The sequence below is a fragment of the Colius striatus genome, chromosome 1, assembly GCF_028858725.1.
Source record: "Colius striatus isolate bColStr4 chromosome 1, bColStr4.1.hap1, whole genome shotgun sequence".
Classification (NCBI taxonomy): Eukaryota; Metazoa; Chordata; class Aves; order Coliiformes; family Coliidae; genus Colius; species Colius striatus.
This window is the reverse complement of record NC_084759.1, coordinates 117,805,031-117,826,071: the sequence shown is the minus strand read 5'-3', so window position 1 is coordinate 117,826,071 and position 21,041 is coordinate 117,805,031. Positions and strand designations below refer to the sequence as shown.

Here is a 21,041-nt window from a genome sequence, read left to right as displayed (position 1 = left end):
TAAAATAGTTTTCAAACTTAACCGCTGTATTGAGGATAAATGGGGGATGTGTGTGACAGTTGCAGTACAATCACATCTCAATTTATACAGTAGCTCTGCAGCATGGGATCACAGATGGTTTCCAGCAGTGAAAAGACCCTGCTCTTATGGCCTGCAGACATACTTTACTTGCAGAATTCCACCTTAAAAGTAATTGGACGGGTCTTGTAACTGAGAGAAGTTTTGCTAAGCAATGACACATTGCACTTGGATCTGGAAGCAAAACATCTGGAAGCCAAATGTTAGAAGCGATATAAAAGGGCCAGCCCAACAAACCAGCAGGGCATTTCTAAGCCAGGAACATCCTCAGGATGGACCTCATCCTTCTCTGTGTGTTCCTGCCTCTGGTGACCGTAGCATGGGGCCAATATGGTGACTATTACTACGGTCCCTATAACTACGGAGATAATGATGAATGGGTCAATGTGTACCGGCAGGGTTTCAACTTCCAGTGCCCACATGGGCAGGTGATCGTGGCTGTCAGGAGCATTTTCAACAAGAAGGAAGGCTCAGACAGATTGTGGAACTACGCCTGCATGCCGGCGGCACAGAGCCTCGGTGAGCCGACAGAGTGCTGGTGGGAAGAGATCAACAGGGCGGGAACCCAATGGTAGGATACCCTCAACTGTCCCAGGAGGGCACAGCCCCGATACCCCCCATGGAACGCGGGTGCTAGAGCTGCGGTCGGAGCAATGCACACACAGACTAACGCTGTCAGAACCAGAGGGCTTCACTGCCCTGAACAACTGCCTGAGACTTGTTTATCACCATGCATGTGTGTGAGGTGATCAGCATCACATTTGCCTTCTCTGTTATCAGTTTCTTGCTGGAGGGTCTCAGTGTGCTTTAGAAATGCTGTGTTGCTTGGTCACTCACAACCTCAGCTGCAAAGTGGCTGTCATACAGATGAGGAAAATGAGGCAAGAACCTTCAGTGAGGAGAGGATAAAGTCCCTCATGAAGGGCCACACACTGAATCAGAGAATGAATTGGAAAACAAGTTGTAACCCTCCTTAGTCTGTCCTCCTGCTCTTACCACTAAGAAAAAAAAATACTTCTCTGTATTGCACTGGCTTTTCTCTTTGTGTTTTTATTGTTAAACCTTTTGGCTTACGCTCAGTTAAAGGCTGTTTTCTAGTCATTCTGATATTACAGGAGCTAAAAATTCACACTAACAAGCGATGATGGTGGCATATGTATGCATGATAATGATAGCAGAAGATTGTGTTAATCTGCTAATGCAGTCAGCTTTGGCTAACTAAATGTTACATTTTCTATCAACTTTAGAGGCAAAAGTGATCACACGGCCAGAATAATTTCTGAAAATATGTGTAGTGTTTCATTTTAGGCAGCACATACCCAGTATTTAATTATCTCTGAGTTTTTTCATGAACTGTGAAATACAGTTTTGGAAAAATCTGAGTTTGAAATATTCTTTGGACAGAATGAAATGAATGCAAGAATATTTTCAAATACTTGAAATGATTTTGTTCCAGAAATTGCAATATGATTTTTGTAGATTTCATGTTATATGGGAACAGGTTAGCAATGAAATGTGAGGATTCTGCTTTTTAAATGATTCAAAATTTTGTTCTGAATTATTCATACACTTTCATTTGCCATGTGATACATTCCTATGGCTGATGCAATTGCTAAGGGGAAAAAAAAAAAAAAAGATTGACCCTGTACTTAATTTTGGAATAAGAACTGAAAAGAAAAAAGGCGGAGGGGGGCAAGGGGGGAAGAGGCTGTGAAACAGTCAGAAAGAAGGCACTGTCATAGTCCTGGATGACCTCTTCATTTTTCATACATTGATGCAAGCTCTACTTACTGCATAGTAATTTCGATTTAGATCTTTCTGTTGTTCAAAACAAAATTATTATTCTTTGCTCTCTTTCTAAAAATCCCCATCAACAATTGCTCGAGTTCACTTGACACAAACAAGATACTGTGGAAGTCTACACAGAATGTTTCCTTCTGCTATCTAACCATAGGGCTATACTCATCACTACACTTCATATGCTTAGCATGACTACATCCGTGGTGTATTATCTGAATCTTATTTCCTTTACATCTTAAAACCAAAAATCTTTCTACTTTGCCCTCTTTCACACCTACATTTTTCCCATTGCCATCTCTTCTCCAACTGTATTTCTTTTCCAATACCTCTTCACTATTTTTAACTTTGTTTCTCTCTCTTTTCTAGCTTTTGGAGTTAATTTAGGGTGGTTTTTTTTTCCCCCTAGCTCACCTTTCCAGTCCAGCATCTTGACATCTATCTGTCTTCTCTGAATAGAGCTCCTTCTTTCTTTCTTCTATCTGTTTTGAGGAGAGTGGGGAATACACCAAAGTGATTAGGGAACACAAATCCCTTTTCAAAGGTGAACTTGTGCTGCTATTTTACTTGGGCTATTGCTATAAATCTTGGCCACCTGTGCCTGGCTGTGTTCTGCAGCTTTCTGGTGCAACTAGTTCAGTCCTGGTTTCATCTACAGCGCTTCATGGAGTTTTTCTGTAATCTAGCACATCCCTTACTGTGCCCAAATGCTCCTGCCTAAGAACCCAGCAGGCCCATCCCAGACTGGAGTGAAAGTATGGGCCAGCAGGCAGACAGCCTGGAATGTCTGAGTGCAAATTCAAACCCCAAATTAATGTGATGGCACAGATGTAGTCTGTGAGGCCTTTGACAACCCCACATCTTCTTGTTTGGCAGTCTTCTCATAGCTACCTTTCTCTCTTCTATGTCCAGCTTAGTGCTATTTGGAGCCATCTCCAGTTCTAAAGAGATTCGCTCAGTATACAAGTCACAATCTGTACCATTATTTCTTGTTTAGCCCCTACTGATCTCCAGACAAACCGGTCTGCTGGGGAGAAATACATCATCCTTATCTCAGCTGACACAGTACACTACTGGACTTGCTAGTCCATTCTCCACCCTGGTAGGATGAACTGCATTATTCTTTCTTCAGCTCTGCCTCACAGGGTATTTTGTGTCATCTTGCACGTCACATTCAGGGAGATTCAACGGCTTGTACCAAAAATAACTTCAAAGCTGCCAAGGTTTTCCTAAAATTTAAGCTACACTTCTTTTGCTGTAATTGAGGAGCTTTATTCCTTTCTCTGCCTTAACTGAGTAATGAGAACAAGCACACTGCATCCTTTGTAAAATTTTTTTTAACTTATTAATAGCTACACCTTTCCCACACCTGTGCACCTTCACCCATGCTTTTGCTTTCAGGCTGAACACATCTCCATCCTTCTAGCTGTCCTTTGGAAGTTTTAAATTCCAACACTTCTAGGCAAGCACTGATCATACATACAACTCTCCTCTGAATCCCCTCCAGTTTCTCAGCCGTGTCACAGAAACTCTAGTCTGGCAGAAACGCCAAAGAATGACCTCTGACAAATTATGTTTATGGTGTTTCACAAATCACCATTCCTGACTGTTGTGCAGCTGCACAACAGAGACTAACCCAAGAGAGTTTTCTTTAGAAAAGAGAAAAAAAAGCCAAGAAAAGCTTTAGAGAGAAAACAAAGTGAGAGAAGAAAGTGTCTCCAACTTGTTATTTTCTTTAGCTGTTTAACACTGAGAGGGAAATGGCAGAAACAGAAGGCAAGGGGTTCATAAAGATGAGAGAGGTGAGGGGACTGGCAGAGCTGGTTTGGGTAAGTTTGCTTCTTATGCTAACATTAGATATTATATGGACTTCTAGAACTAAACCTGTAAGACTTTTCATCTTACAGATATGAAAACATTATTCAGCAGAAGGAGAGCAATGACAGCGATCCACATTGGGCATCTAATCACAATGCTTAACTTATGACTTCTCTTACTTCCCAAGTCAATGGAAAGAGATATTAAAAACTGCCCTCTGGGGCACCTCTTCTCTCTCCAGAAGCAGACTAATGAAGACTAATCACCTTGACAATTGCCTAGAATTATCTACTAGCATTTCATCTAGCTATAAGTGTTTTTTCTTAATAAAGATATCTCTGAAGTTAAGCATATGTGTACATGCACTTCTGAAGAAAGCATGTTGTTTTATGTTTTGTTGAATGGACATAAGAAACCTTCAAACCTGTTCTAAGATTCAGAGACAATTTTATCAATAGATTTGATGAGATGTCTAGTGATGCCTTCTCAGGATTAATTAATCTGTGTATATATTTAAATTTAAGGATGCGTATCATAGAATCATAGAATGGTAGGGGTTGGAAGAGACCTTTAGAGATCATCTAGTCCAACCCCCTCCAGAAGCAGGTCAACCTTTGTTGAATCTGTGCCAATGCCTTACTCCTGGCCCTACTGTCTCTGCAAAGGCTATACACTAACCAAGATGCTATTCAATGCTGGGAGCAGAATTTGTTCCTGGATGATTTGGAAATACTCATATCTGGAGCAGAGATAAGTCTTAAGGACATACCCTGATTGCACATACTCCTAATTATTTGTATGCTGTGATCTCTCGAGGAATTCTGTCTTTTCAAACAGAATAAAGCTATGTTTTTACCTCCCTTTGTACTGGAGAAAGTTTGGCCTTGAGTAAGTATTTCACCACCTAAGAAAAGGTAAGGTCTGAGTGACTGCAGGTGAGACTGTTCTTCACCACATCACTGAATCACAGAATCTCAAGGGCTGGAAGGGACCTTGAAAGATCATCTAGTCCAATCCTCCTGCCAGAGCAGGACCTCCTAGAGTAGGTCACACAGGAACTTGTCCAAGTGGGTTTTGAATGTCTCCAGAGAAGGAGACTCCACAACCCATCTGGGCAGCCTGTTCCAGTGCTCCATCACCCTCACAGTGACCAAGTTGTCTCTACAGACCAGTCTTTGAATGAAGTACTTACAAAAAACTATTTTTCTCGCCTGAAAGTACGAAAGGACAGAGATCAAACAAACAAATGTACAAAAGCTTGCAAGTGAAAGACAAGCAACTCTTCCTTCCAGGATACATTGTTTGTTTTACACCACATAATACAGATGGAACCTTGCCATTTCCCCAATATACTCCCAGTTATCCATGAGGCATAAAGCAGAAACATTTCCAAACAAGTGCTATTTAATGCACATTTATTGTTTCTTTTCCTTATTTAGACATCTGAGAAAACATTTGTATGGGATTTGGGAAAAACAGATATCTAGATTCTCCCTCCCTGCTCAAATTCTCACTCTCCTTTGCCTTCTGTTTGAGTGTAAAAAACACATAAAAGCAGATTCTTCAAGTAGACACACAATCCTATTTCCCACAAACCTGGCACAAAGACTCATGAGCAAAGGAAGTGTCTGCAGGAGCTTTCTCTTCAGGTGCTGGCAGTACACTCCAGTACATCTGCAAGGAAGTCTTTTTATTCTCAATCCCTGACTAATCCCAAGTCTCAAATCTGAGGCTCTATTACCAAATATGATGATCAAATTACCCTTTCAAAATGCTCCCATTTGTGCTATCTACACAAACAAGTTGGTTTACTTCAAAGCCATAGATTTATGTTAAAGGGATGGTGCTACAAGCCTTTAGCACAGCTGCAATGGTCTGAGTCCAGTGGGAGCATCTAAGGAGAAGAGGGGTGTTTCTGTAGATAGCGAGGCCTCATCAATGACTTTCAAGAAGAAATTAACAGGGTGAATTAAGGCCTTGCCTTCCCTTTGGGTGGTGAGGAGAAAGGAAGTCATCACTGGCTTTAAATGAAAGAAAAAGATAGCTGAAGATGACAGTAATCTTGCTTTTGGTATGTGGAAGTCATGACAACATTTCTCTCCACCCCACAATGGATAGTGAAGACTCCTCATACAAGTGGCCATTGTAGACTGGCACAGCCTAATCAAACACGAGAAAGTCCTTCCTTTCTTCTGAGTGCCAGTGTCTCAAGTATCCTGAGCCTGCCCTCAGCCACTTATCTCTCCCCACTTAACTGTAACAGACTGATCATTAAATTAGCCATCATCATGTGACTAACCAAACTACACAGAGGAGGACACTCCACAAAAATAACTTAGGAGAGTAGGACAGGGACAACCCTCCACAGCTGTACCAAAAGGAAATTTAGATATGGTAATAAACAGATTTTTGTGAAACAACACTCCATAAAAACAGTCTATCTACTGTCTCATTAAAAAATGCCTCCCACACTCTAATCATGGTCTCATTGGCTGTGTGAGGTTAGGCCATCTCTGTGTGTGCTCTAGGGAGGACTGCAAATGAAAGTACACAGCAATATTTCTGTTGGGTCAGTTTTCCAAGTCTGACATCTCTCTATAATAAATAAATCCATTCTGCTCTGACATGCTGTAGAGAGATAGCTTTAAAGTAATTAATGACAGGACCCGTCTGCTCTACTGCAAAATGGTAGGGTTTTTTTTTAAGGTTACCCTGTTATAAGCAACAAATTGCCTTTAATACAGCATGACCCGATGACTACTGAGCTATGGGTCAGAGAGCTTCAGGAAGTGCTGCCTGGTCAGTACATCAGGGTCTCCATACAGGCCTAACAGCAACAATTACTGCATCTTACCTTGGGCTTCTGTAAGCAGATTTGTAGTGAAGAGGCTTCCTCTTGGATTGTTATCCTCAGGACAACATACTGCCCAGGTTAATTCCTGACGTATCTGGATGATGGAGGGCCTTGGGGGCGGTTTTACCACACAGCATCAGCATTAGATGAGGCAAAACACCCTGAGCTTTCTCTAACAAAGAGCAAAAGTAAAATGCAGGCATAATTATGAAGTGTAAGAACAACTAGTGCCATTGCTCAAATATTATTGTAAGTAATATTTGTCTTCAGTCTGTCAGGTAATGAGTCAATGAGGTACACGCTTGGTCACTGAGGCTCTATCAATGTTTGCAAATACCATTCTATGATTCTAATATGGCACAATTTAAATTGATCCGTAGGGTGAAACAGTGCACAACCCCAAATCCACACATGTCTTTTGAGTGGGTTTGTTTCAAACCAGCTCTAGTTTGGTCTCACAGATGGATGGTCATTGGTGAACAAGGAAAGCAGTCCCGACCTGAGCTAAACTGATAACATGGATGCACACTTTGGTTACTTGCCATGACAGAACTCAGCTGTAAAACACTCATTAACCAGATCAGAGGAAGGTTTGGCAAAGAAGAGGCTTTCCACAGTAATTGCAGCAGGTCATGGAAAGTCTTGGTGTATCTCTGTTACTACAGAAAACTTCACCCAAAGTAAAGCTGTTTAGTATACTTACTTTCTGTCAAACACTGCAGTTATTCCCAACAGATGTAAATGAGGGAAGGGCAACTTCCCATTCAATAGCACCTGACCCTCACCACAACCAATCTTCCCACTTCCCCACCTACCAGTCAGCTCACCTTCTCTTCTCCCAGTACCATATCCAAACGGTAACTCCTCATGCATCTCAATTTGAGCCAATCAGAGAAACTAAACAAGCTATCCATTGCCAAGTTTAATCCCACACAGTCCTAGCTGGTTTTTTGCATTCACCTTCTAAGAGGTATGTTCCTCTCTTAGCAATGTCAGGATTTCATGACTGAGGAGAATCCAATGACTTTAACTCTTAATACTGAATTATCCTCTGAACAAAAGTGCTACAGAGCGGGTCTAGAGAAAAAAGCTTTTTTTTTTTCCCCACTTGGCCATAAATCAAAGGTCTCAAATCACTAGTTTTTGTTCACCATACTGGTTTGCAGTATTTCTTGTGACAGCTGTAGTGAGTTCAACAGAGAAGGAAGAAATCTTCACATATTGAGTGTTGTTTTCAGATTAGTATATAGAGCATCTGACAAAAAAGGTGTGTGGGGAAGGGTTGTCTGTCTCCCTTGAATAATTACTTTCTGTTTGTAGCACAGAAGCCAACTGGGAAAAGGAAAAACAGATTTTATATGAGCTCACAAATAAGCACTACAATTTTTAAGAGCATCTCTTCATTTTTAGAAGAATATCTGAATTGGACTTCAAAATTCAAAACATTGGGGGAAAAATCTTATGTCAAAGCTAAAGAAAAGTAATTCAATGTTACTATTGTCTTTCTTTCACTGAACCCAATATTGAGCTTGAATAACAGATTGCAGGACTTTGAGTGTATGAGACAGAAGTAGAGAGAAAGAAGTAAACATGAACTTAAAAGCATATTTCAAATTTTTGCTTTGAATGTTTTAAAAACAAAATGCCAATTCAATTCTAAGATATGACTCATGTCCAGTTATACTCTTCATCTAAGAAACTAATTTTTAAGGCAATTTCAATTATTTTTTAAAAAAACCCAAACTTTTAATGACAAGATAGAATCAGGATAAAAAATAACCAAACCTTCTTAAAGTTCGGTGCCCAAATATGTATGCAAGTAAACATGGGAGTGTTAAGTAAATTTTTTTTTCAATCCACTATAAAAAAAAGGGTCCATCCGTGATGTGTCTCTCAAAATCTTTCCATCAAAACTGAACTGTATTAGTAGACGTGTCAAGAAAATATAAAATGTTTCAGAGCAAAGAGTGGGAAAGGGGGCAGGACTTCTCAGAATGATTGTGAAGAAGTGAGGAGGGAAAAGGAGAAGGAAGAACCTCCTGTAAAGACAAGTATCAGCAGAAATATCAGATGCTGATTGGTGGAGACAAGAAATTGAAGGGCAATGACAAGCCTCTGAGAGGAGCTGCAAAGGAAAGAAGCAACTAAATATCCCTACTATTGCATCTATACAAAAGACCTAGAAAATCTCCCAGAGGCAAACAGACTTGAGCAGTGGATATGCACGTAACTGGGAAGGGGGAGAGGCAGGAGAAGAGGTTCAAGTTTGTTTCTACCTTACACAGATTAATACTCATTTTGCAACAGGTACATCCATTCTGTGTACTTTTATGTATCAATCTTTCTTCCATCAGGATAACACCAGTCATCTGCATCTATCCAATATGTTTACACAGAGTCTTAGCCATATGTTCTCATGGCCTAGGTGCCAAAAAATAGAGCAACTTCCTATCAAAGTCCTGCTGAAATCCTCTGAGTGAGAGCCAAACTGTCTTACTTGGTATGATACCATAGCAACTCTGAGTCCCCATCATTGCTTAACTCTGAAGGTCCTCAGAAGAGTCTCACAGAGAACATCAAGTATGTGTGGCCTTAGCAACGTGGGAGATGCAGGGACACAAACAAATATAAATACTGTGATCTGAACAACAGAACAGAGTGGGAGGGATATATGGAAGAGATCCCAGGTTCAAGGGTGGAAGCTGAAAGTTAGGGAGAGGAATTCATCCTCATACTGGTCAAAATTGCTCAGTTTTTCAGCTTTTGTGTACCAACACTTGAGCCTCACACTGTGTGAGCACTAACACCTGTACGCACAAGCAAATGACTTTCCAAACAGCAAACTCTACTAGATGACGTGTTTTCTCTTCTGGGAACTCCAGGGTCATTAAAATAAACTATGAGGTCATTGACTGAAACTGGGGAAAAGTTCTCAAAGCATGAAGCAGCACATTTTTGAAAATCCAGTCATAAAATGTATGTTTTATAATTTCATAACATCTGAGTCTGAGCTTTCTTTATGTGATTGTTATCAAACCATTATTTCATCACAGTCCTATAATGTTTTGCATTGAATGCCTTCTCCTGGAGACAGGTAATGAAAAAGAATGAAAATAAATTGCTGGACTTCTCTTTAAAAAGTTTCTAAGGCTTTCTCTTTTTTTGTAGAGAAGCAGTTGAAAAAATTACCCCAAATGCTCAAATACCAGCAGTTAAAGATAAAAGTATTGGACTATTTGGAAGTCAGTCTCATGATCTCTAAACAGTTGAGAATGTCAACACCAGAACAATCTTCTTGCCTGATTAGCATACTAGAATGATTAAATATTTAAAACCAGTTTAAATAGTTTTAAAGGCAATATAAATATGAATATATTATTAGTTAACTATGGCTAGTTTAATATACAAAATGCTTACTCAATACACAGCAAGAGCATACAGTGCTTCTCACTATAAAGCCTCACTCACATCGGCTTTCACTCTGAACCAAAATTTTTAATGCTGTTTTCAGAAACACTTGAAGCTATTGGGGAATCTAATCCAATATTTTCCTTATGTGTTCTCTTTTTTGCCGTCTTTATTAGGTATCAAACCTGCTCAAACAATGGGTTGGTGGCTGGTTTCCAGAGTCAGTATTTTCCATCTGTGCTTGACCGTGAATGGCAATTTTACTGCTGCCGCTATAGCCGGAGATGCCCATATTCATGCTGGTGAGTTCAAGCAGAAACCAAACCTGTCAGCCTCTTTTTCCTAGCAGTCTCTACAAATGTCTTTGTATGCTCGTCCCATCAAAACCTTGTTTGAGAAAAATGTAACTGTGTTTTATGGGGCTAAGCAACTTATTTCCAGTCTGGTAACAGAGCATTCAGGACTAAGGGAAGAGAATGAGGGCAAAGTAATGCTGCAGTGAAACACAGTAGTTAGTCCTGAATGAACAGGTCTGGGTGCCAGCAGCAGTCTTGCTATGCTGGAAACCACAACAGAAGTCTCCAAAGCAGAACTACATGCCAAAGGTGGTGATACAGCTCCCACTATAAATCCCGTACATTTACAGGGCTAGGAGCATCTCTGCACTACATGATTGTGCCACAAGGACTTACAGGCATAAGCTTACTGCACTTACCTCAGAAATAAAAGATTATGTGTCTGTGAACTTGGAATTTTTTTATTTGTAGTGCATACAACTTGCTCACTCTCTCAAGGCTGTTTGAAGATCTAAGTCAAAACGAGCTACTGATCATAGCCCAAACCTAAAAGAAAGGTAGCCTCACCGCAATATAGTATCACAACTGCCTCTGGTAACCTCATAGAGTGAGGTTCCTAGATTCGTTGTGTCCCCAGGTGTAGTTTCTCTAAACTGAGATAGAAAAATCAGTAGCAGACTGTGAAGAGAAAGCTCATATTGCTTCCATCCATTCTATGTAACAGAACTTGTGATTTTACACTCCAGGGCTATTAATCCAGCTATTCTCACCAATATAAAGAATAACCTGCCTTCACTTAAAAAAACAAAACAAAATAAAACCCCCCCAAAACAAATAGAAGAATAAAATGGAGGGGAAAAAAATTTGTGCTTGTATCTTTCTTTCCAGAACTCAGCTTTGAAGTAAACTTCCTGTTGAGATTCATACGAACTGTTTAGATGTCTGTTAGTCTTACTCATCAGTCTGGCTACTGACCAAACACGACAGTAGTGCTTTGCTTTGCACCTCCAGTCTCCATGTATCCAGGAGGAAACAAAATGGATGTTTTATTATTATTGTTAAAGATTTTAAATGACAAAAACTCTGTAACAAAGTCTTTGAACACTTTCATCCCACTTTCCAGCCTACACTGCCTCCAGATGTTCTCTGCCTGTGGGGTTATTTACATACCTGCACAGACTTTTTCCTCTGAGGGATACTCTGAGCAGTTCATACAGAATCACAGAGTGACAGGGGTTGGAAAGGACCTCTAGAGATCCTCCAGCCCAACTCCCTGCTCAAGCAGGTTCACCTTGATCAAGACACAGAGGAACACATCCAGGTGGGTTTGAAAACCTCCAGAGGACTCCACATCCTCCCTGGACAGCCTGTGCCAGGGCTCCCTCACCCTCACAGGAAAGAAATTTCTCCTCCAGTGTAACTTCCTGTGTTCCAGCTTGTAGCCATTACCCCTTGTCCTGTCATTGGGCACTACAGAAAAAAATAAAAGTCTAGCACCATCCTCTTGACATCCACCCTTTAGATATTTACAAGTGTTAACAAGGTCCCCCCTCAGTCTTCTCATTTCCAGGCTAAATGGTCCCAGGTCTCGCAGCCTTTCCTTGTAAGAAAAATGTTCCAGTCCCTTGATCATCTTGGTAGCCCTCTGCTGGACTCTCTCCAAAAGTTCTCTATCGTTGTTGAACTGGGGAGCCCAGAACAGGGCACACTGCTCTAGATGTGGCCTCACCACAGCGAAGTAGAGGAGAAGGAGAACCTCCCTCAAACTGTTGGTCACACTCTTTTTAACGCACCCAAGGAGGCCATTGGCCTTCTTGGCCACAAGAGTGAGTTCTCCCAATCTCTCTTATTCTGCATGTATTTTCAGAGAGACAACAGAAATCTTTTCTGGCTTGTTTTGTTGTTATTGAGAGTTCTGTTTCCCTCTTGTGCGGTCTTGGTAACTGGGAAGAGTTTTGTCTCTTCTGCAAACTGTCATGCTGAGTAATGCAAATCCTAATGCAAATGTTCAGGGTTACTGATGTCTTGCATTACATTCCATTCCAGCTGCATATGTGCTCCTCTAATGCCCTTCTATTTCCAACAGTGACAACACTTCATTTTTATGCTTGGAAAAGAATGGCTTACACAGTTCAGCTGCTACTGCCTTTCTCTGCAGAAAAGGCAACACTTCAAAGGCAGATGAAGTGTTTCTCCCTCTAAGTAGGGTAGAAATCCCATATGCTCCCCTTTCCTTCTGGGGAGGGAGAGCTGTAAAACCTCTGTGAAGACTTGTCTCGTGGCTTGTGAAAATCTTCTGGTGCATAGTTTGTGATGATGGATTCATTGTAAAACCATTTTGTACCCTGCACTACCAGGTTCAGTCACACCATCTGGAGCCCAGTTTGTTCTGCTCAAGCCACTGGCCCACCAGCCTATCTTGACACTTCCTTATGCACTCTCATCCTGGACAGTCTCTCATATAGTTTCCTCTACTGGAGAACCTCGACTTACCGTACTCTCTTGAAGTGCCTCCTTACAATATATTCCTTCCAATTTCTTTTAAGCTCTCATTCTTGCCTTTGGAGTTAGCAAGGTAGATACAGGCTCTTTCTACACACAGTTATCCAAATTAGGATGTTAGGATTTGGATGGACAGAGAACTAGGAGTGTAAAAAACTAGTGGTTTAACAGTCTCGGGAAGTAGTGGTTAAAGAGTGATACCCTGCCTGGGTGCTCATTAGAAGCAAAGTACTGTAACCAATAGTCTATCCTAGGACCCATTCTGATTAACTTCAATGATCTTGAAGAGGCAACAGAGCACTCTCACCAAGTTTGCAAATGACACCAAACTAGGGAGAATAGCTGAGAATAGGGCAGGATTGCTGTTCAGAAGAAAAGAAAACCTTTTCCTTCACAAGGACAGTGAGACAGTACAGCAGGTTGCCCAGTGGGGCTGCTCAGGCTCCATCCTTGGAGGTTTTCAAGAACTGAGTGAATAAGGCATTAAACAGCCTGGTCTGACTTTGTGGTTGACCCTGCTTTGAGCAAGGGACTGTATGAGAGACTTGTTGTGGGCCCTGTCTGCCAGTCTTACCCTGTGATCTCAAACAAGAGGATTTTTCTGATGAAGAGTCTGTACCATGCCACTAAACTCTTCTCCAAAACAGTGGTCTCTTGCCTATTGTCTGCTGGGATCTGCTAGTTGTAATGCTAACACAGAAGCAACATGAACTGCAATGTGGTAGCATGAAATCCCATGCTTTGGACCCACTTTTACTACTACAGATGTGACTTGTTTGAATTATTAAACTTCAGTGTACAGAAACACCATTTCCCACTCCCTAAGTCCAGGAGATGTCACTCACAACTTCACTTCCATTGGCATTTCCAAGTTTTTGTCCCAAAATCTTATTAATATATCACACTTACGATCTGTATCTTGCACTTTGTTTAAGATGCATTTGACAGAGAGAATATGTTTTCCCAACAGTCTGCAAAGCAGTTATGGACTACCATGGGTAGGATCTCAAAATGTGTATACACGTAAGACATAATAAAATTGCACATGTGTACACAGTGTCATTATTTAATACTGTTTCTGCCACAGCCTATTCTGTTCCAGAAAGTAAGTGTCCATAAACTGTGGAGAAATGACTATTAATATGCTGCTGACTCCTATTTCTTGGTTGAAGCAGCTTAATTTCACGCAAAGACATCTATTAGTATAGGATGATGTGGAGAAGTAACACCAGGAAAATATGCAATGACTGTGGGCCCTCATGGAAAATCCATATGCAAAGACAGAATTTCTCTGTAGCCTTGAATTTTAAGGTGCAATGAATCCTTCATTATTAAATCAAATATGGGCAGAAAAGGCATTTTTAAGAAAACTGACAATACTGAGGCATAAAAACCCTCTTTTTTTAAAATTAGCTCTCACCTTGAATATTTGATTCCTTGCTCATCCAGTTGTCTCTGTATAGGGCTTTCTGGCAAATACAAAATCAGTAAATACAGTGGGTCCTTATGCATGGTTTCTCTTGGCTCTTTTTTTCAGAACTATATCTCTCCTGAAGCGGGCTGGTCTTCCCCACAAGGGATAAAGACAGGTTTCCCTGTGTACATGACTTGACCCAGCTTTTAGAGCTGGAACATCTGTGTTTCTTTAGGCCTGCTAACACTTATTGGAGCACTAATTCATATCACCATCATGCTAGTTGAAACTCGGACATCTAACTGAAGAATGCAGTTAAAGACAGTTATATGTTTAAGGACTTTGCTTGTTAGCATCTGTATCCTTACTCTTAGAGCCCTGCAGTTTTGTTTCACAGTTCATCTTCTCACCATTAATTCCCAGTTTACCTGTACAATAAGATCATACTGAAAACAAAGATATTAATCGTTTCCAGTCTCATAGTTTTGCACTTGATGTTTTTAATTTTTTTATAAGTACTTTGTTTCCTCCCTCACCATGACAAGTCTTGTCATGGATTCTGCACATTTTTAACGTGCTGGAAATATTTAACATTTCTCACAGTAGGCAGAAAAGCTCCCATTATTTCACCAAGCTAGGGAATGCTTTCACAGTAAAATAAACTGTGTGTTGATTCAAACCATAAAGGAAGCAAATCCATTGCAGATGCAGAGACAGTGTTATTAAGTGCTCCCATTAGAGCTCAGATTTTTCTCTTTGCCAGGAAATTGAAAGTTTATCTCCGTATTCTCAAAAGCAAACACATGTCACAGAGCAACCTCAAGTTTGCACAGACTGTTTATGACTGTTTCCTCTCTGCAAACCACCGGCAGTCCAAGTGCCAGAGGTCTGTCTGGAGCTGTGGCTGCTCTCTGTCACAGTGACACTGTCCAGGCAACAATTACGTTTTCCAAGAGTTATAGGGCTTAAAGAACTTATTTGTTTTCTTGACTCAACCTGACACCAAAGTCATATTGAAACTGATGAGATCCTATGCAGTTTCTCAGAGATTACCAACAGTAGAGATATAAATCCTGGATTTGAACTCAGAATAGATGTGGTGGAAACATGAACTTCTGGGCAACTCAATTCTCCTCCCTTTTTTCTTAATTTTCTTTTAGGTTTTTTTAATGCTCTTTTTACTTTCTTTCTTCCCAAAAAAGTATTGAACTGAATTTTTTTAAATCTCCATAAATACAACCTTACATTTCAATGTATTTCAATCTCCAGGACCACCTTCCAGAGAAGAGAAACATTGCTTAACATTGGAAAGCTAGCTAATGCTACTTGCTGCATATCTTTCTTGAGGAATATCTTTCTTGAGGAGTAGGTGTAGAACGTCCTGAGCTCTGTGGTGCTGCTTGTATCTGTATTGCACTAGCCCATATTGGTCTCCAAGAATAACTGTGGTCCCATTGTGTTGGCCTCATGGCTCCTTAGTCCTGTGATAGTTTGTTGTTTTCAGTACAACTGAGTGCAAACAGAAGGGCAGTGACATGTCCAGGTGAACCTATGATCTCAGAGCCTGCAGCTTGAACTCAGTTCCAAAATGCACATGACATGGCCATGTGAGAAAACTGGTCATCTGTAGAGCAGCTCTAGGACACCTCTAGTTCCCTGGCAACCCAGCAATCTGAGATCTTTACTGGGAGAGTCGATGGAAATTTCTGTAGACAGTTTACTAAGGCCTTCTTTGGCTTTTCAGTATAGTAGGCTTTTTAAAAGTGGATGGTCGCTGTCTTCCAGCTGGAGGAAGAACTGAAAATGATTGAAGAGGCATATAATTCCCATGTCAACTGAATGTAACACGCAGGCTTATGGCTCTTGAAACAAAATTCTCCTTTAGCAGAGACATATTCTTGAAGCGCTTGTAAATAACATCTGAAAAGCAAGGCCGTTCAGGGGACACTTCTTTTTCTTAAAGGTCAGTAATATCAAACCTTATGTTTTCCTCTTGAAATTGAGCAGCTTCTTTTTTTGGATGTAGCATTGCTAGAGGAAGAGTTCAGCAGTGAAGAGGAAAATGAAAGTTAAAGAGGAGCCATTCCTCTTATTAGGACTGTAGTTGCACAAGAATTGAAAAGCATTAGGCACTCTGAAACAACACACTTAATAGCAGAGAATAAGAATATTCTACAGTTGGAGCAGAAAATAAGAAGCTCTACCACTGACTGTCTTTGGTATTTTTAAGACTTGTTTCCTTTGTCTTCTTGATATCTAAGAGGTCGGTATATCCACAGTTTCCATTTACTTCTCTAAGGGGCTGGCTGTACAATACTAATAAGGCCATCAGCGTGACTTGATCTTATAGATAAAAAATAGAATGGTGGTAACTATTTCTGAAGTCAATCATGAAAAGAGTGATATGGATCACTGTAGATTAGTATAGAACATTCTCGTCAGTGCTAAATTAGTAACTCTGTGTTTTCTATTAATCTCTAACATAGTAATTCTTCACTATAGAAAATAGACAACATTACTAGTTTCAGACTAAAATAACAACAACAGTTATCCTGTTAAGGATCTAATGTCTTTTTTTCCAATATCTTTTCTACCCTGAGTAAGATTTACAGGATTATAGTAAAGTACATAAGAAAAATGTAGGGATGGGTGGGGCAATGCAAACTAGTCATAAGATAAACCATTCCATATCAACTCTAGATCAGCTAAAACCCCATTAGGAAAATATACTTTTCTGTAAGGTTTTCCTGCTCTCCCAAACACATGACAAAGCACTTACTTCCCTTCTCACAAGCTTTTCTTTCCTAGTCTTTGAGACAGAATTACCTGTTTCTCCTCTCTTGACAACACCACTAGTGCTCCAAGTCTCTTGTGTCTAAAGATTGTACTTCTGATACTAACCTGAAGTGGATTTCCAAAGCTGAACCAGGATTCGTCTGTTTGCTGTACTATTTCTTGCAAACAGATCACATGAATTGAAAAGACTACCACTTGCTAAAGGTCTTACATCACTATTTTCTTCCCTCTAAGTCCTTCCCTGAAGTTGAGCTATGTGCATATCTGGGTTTAGAAAACAATCTCACTAACTGCATCCAGCTAGCCCCTACACAGATCCTCTGCCTAAGTCTCACAATCAGTATAACATGTCTTCTCAGAGTTCCTTTTCAAGCTTCTCATCTAGGGCATCCCTTCATGTACCCTCTCAGGCACCACAAACAGCATAGCTTGGGCCTAGAGGCCTTAGATAATCCCAAATAGCAGCCTCTCTCACTTCTCTCTCAGGGCAGCCTCTCACGTTTTTCATAGGCCCCCTCAGATATAAACCATACATTGCCAGACGTGGCTGGCAAATGCTACCATGTTTCTAAATAAGTTACCTGTCTGTAGGTCCCTGGTAGGTGATTCACAGCTGATATGTAGCTGATGTGCATTAGAGAGTAAAACATCAAACATTTTCAGTTAAGCATTTGATAATAAGGTTATACACCGCGGCACAAGGAACACTGAGGCAGGCAGACCTGTGCTAGGCAGACCACTTTGAGAAGAACCTTAAGGGGTGAGTTAAATCTTCTCCCCTCCATGATGAGAAAACTATATACTGAATATCCCTATGCATTAAACACTAGAGCATCTTTCAGTGTAGATATCTTTTGTGTGACTTACCTCCAGAATGTTAAAATGGAGATAATAGAGAAGGGCTGGGCCAAGTCGCAGTTCTGCTATATGGACAACCGATTGCATTTCCTTCTAAAGGATACAGCACAATCCAGATGACCTTGAGAAGCATGGGCTTAAGGGAACAGTTTCATAAATGAGTACAGCAAACATCAAAGAGAACTGGATTAGACATACAGACCACACAGACCCAAGTGAACTTGAACACTGCTGTCATAGCACTATTTATAATTTTTCTCTCCAGAACAAAAGGAGTCAGTAGGCATCTGTCAATGTAACAAGACAAACTCCAGAGCAGCTCGAGTCCCCAAATCATTTACGTTCAGTAATTGCACATATTTGCTTTTTGAACATTTCCTAGCTGAGGAGCCTTAAGAGGCTGAATGGTAATGGGGAGAATTTAGTAGAGAGGGAGGAGAAGATGACAGCAAGCAGAAAGAAAAGAGAGGGAAGCTAAATGAGGGCTCCCTAGTGCATCCATTCACTTCAGAATAACACAGCCTGCTTCTGAGAAAGGTTTGTAAGACCCTTCCCAGTAATTCAGAAGCTTGCCATCAGATTTAATTTTCAACTGAAAGGCTCATAAAACAAGCTCAAAGAACCGCCTCTCAGTTCTGTCTCTGATTAGAGCTGAAAGCAGCTTTTAAACCTTGTGTTTTGCAGAGTCTTGTCTGCCCAGTACATAATACCGGTCAAGATTACAGAACATTTTCCTTACTGAATGCCAAACAGATGTTACAAAACACATTTAGTGGAACATATACAAACGCAGCTCTTAGTGTTTTCTCATAATAACAGTCCTCAAAAGCCCAAAAATCTGGAGCTGATGAGAGAAGACAAAATGAAATCCCAATCCATAGCTGGTGCCACATTTTAAAAACCTGATACATGATTCAGGAATTTTCAAAGATGTGCTATCAGACACTCAGGCTCCAAATTACTAGACTAAATGAGGGGACTCTCCTCTAGCAGAAGGAGCAGATACATCATTAAACTTTCCTATCCTCCAAAACAGGGTGTCCATATTCTGCCTGTTGGGAATGGTACTCATCATGTGCTAACTCACAAACCATGCTAGTTGTTGTAGTCTAAAACTGTCCCAGGGATTGTCCTCATAATTTACACATTTAGGCAACAGAGCTATTGTGCCCAGAAACGTTCTCTGGTGTTGTTTAATTTATTAGCTTAGAAGTAGCCACAGTTTCTCTTGGCCTCTGGCTATGGATTCAGAAATGAAAGTATTTCCTAGATTCATATCCATGGCTTCACTGATGGGAGACTCATGCATGTAAAAAAAAGGCCTCTTCAAGGCTTTGATCTCTGTGTACAGAAAATGGATAAAACACAAGTCAGGAAACAGAAGTCAGGCTTTGTGAAGTATATTCTAGCTCTCATTACAGCTCTGGGCATGGAGTGTAGGGCCTTGAAAGCTGCTCTTTGAAAACTGGAGGGATTTGAGCAAATTGTTTATACCAAGGGACCAGCTTACATGCAGGTTAAGGTTCTTTCATGGAGCCATAAACATGTATTACAGATCCATGTCATAGTTTGGTCTAAGTCAAAAAGTATTCAAATTAGAGCTGTAAAATGACGCTGACAAATAAATATCTATTTGTGAACACACAGGGAGATGTCTTGAAAGCAAAAATGATAATGCCAGCCTCCATTCAAAATGTCAAATAAATTGTTTGACAAGGTTTGACAGAAACACATTGGGGTGATGATCTTTAATCTAGCAAAAATCAGCTAACTGGTGAGAAGCCATGAGAAACAGCTTTTTTTTAATATTTGTACTTATTTCCTTTATCTGAGTGAGAGTCAGTTCCCTTAAAATCTATATTGGTCTAATTTTCGACTTTTCATAGAAGCTGGGCTGAAAACTGAGACTCTGGTTTTCCCACTTGCAGAGCATACTGATGACTCTGTTTTCCCATTGTAATGATTGGTGGTGTACATGATTTCTTCCACCTCTCCTGGTCCACCACAGCTGACTGCACGACCTGTGCAATACCGCTGTTCATTTCTCACCAGCTGCACAACACTGTGAGAGCTCTGTGAATCCATGGCTCCTTGGCCAGAGCTCTGACACCAGACATTGTGACCAGGTCTTATCTTCTGCTTCCTGAACAATATTCTTGTACTGAAACTTGTAGTCTGGTACAACTATACTAAAACTTGTAATCTGTTTGATGACTGTTATGGCCAAAGGACAGGAGTCTCAAGAACAAGGTATGTTCAGAGAAGTTGACTGTTGAGACTTAGGGAACGTATAAGGCCATGCTTGAGTTTCACACTCAGTCCTGGTTTTCATTTGTCAAGGGATAATGATTTGTTAGGAATGATGTTCCAAATAAATGACGTTTTTCTTTCCTTTTCCAAATCTGAAAATTACCTGAAATTAAGTCACATCTGCTTTACAAAGAAGTTGTAAAAAGCACAAGAATAGAGCAAACAAAGTGAGCAAAACCACATTTGTACAGAGGCCAGTGGCATTTTCAGAGGATTTTTTATGTTACATCAAGTGGCTCTAGGAGAAAGCAGCCTCATACTCCAGAGTCCCTTAGTTTTCAGGTAAACTTTCCATTCCTGAGTACTTCTACAGTTACTGATTTGAACTCCAAATACCCCCAGAGCATCTCACTTGAAAAAAATTAGACCATGCCAATAATTATATTCCTACTGAGTAGAATATTTAGGCCTGTGATAAAATCCCACCAATATAACAAAATGCAAACACATACTTGAATACTTGGCCAGGATATGCTCAGATCACCTACACGCATCACTCAAGTACTGCTGCTGAGTTGAATTAAGTTAGAAAAATGGTTGTCAATATTTCTGTAAAGGCATCTTAACCCTGTTAGTCCCAATAGGAGTTGAACTGTTCATTCCCTTGGGGACAGCATCTGCCTTACAGGGAACGTGATTCTTCTCTGCTGTTTCAGAGTGAAGTCAACATAACTCCAGTAGCAAATTCCATATAAAATGGTGTAATACTCAGAAAGACTGAGTGCCGGGTTTCCATTCCTGACCACTAACATAATGTTGACATAAAGCACTGATCAAGGTCCCAGCCCCTTCCTGCTCCTGTTCATTATCTGTAAAAGCAAGTACAGTATTACTTGCCTATTTCCCAGGGAAGCAGTAACCATAATTTGATTATAAGTGCAGAAGCACTTTGAGCTTCTTAGATAAAATA

At 40.4% G+C, this 21,041-nt stretch overlaps 1 protein-coding gene across 1 annotated transcript in view; it reads left to right on the top strand.

The window, feature by feature from the left end:
• Positions 1 to 340: 340 nt before the first annotated feature.
• Positions 341 to 21,041, top strand: part of DPT (dermatopontin) — a 28,517-nt gene continuing 7,816 nt past the window's right edge. Inside the window, exons 1-2 of the mRNA XM_061988704.1 lie at positions 341 to 649; positions 10,132 to 10,257. Coding sequence (XP_061844688.1) covers positions 351 to 649; positions 10,132 to 10,257 — 425 coding nt within the window. The 5' untranslated portion in view covers positions 341 to 350. The remainder of the gene's footprint in view (positions 650 to 10,131; positions 10,258 to 21,041) is intronic.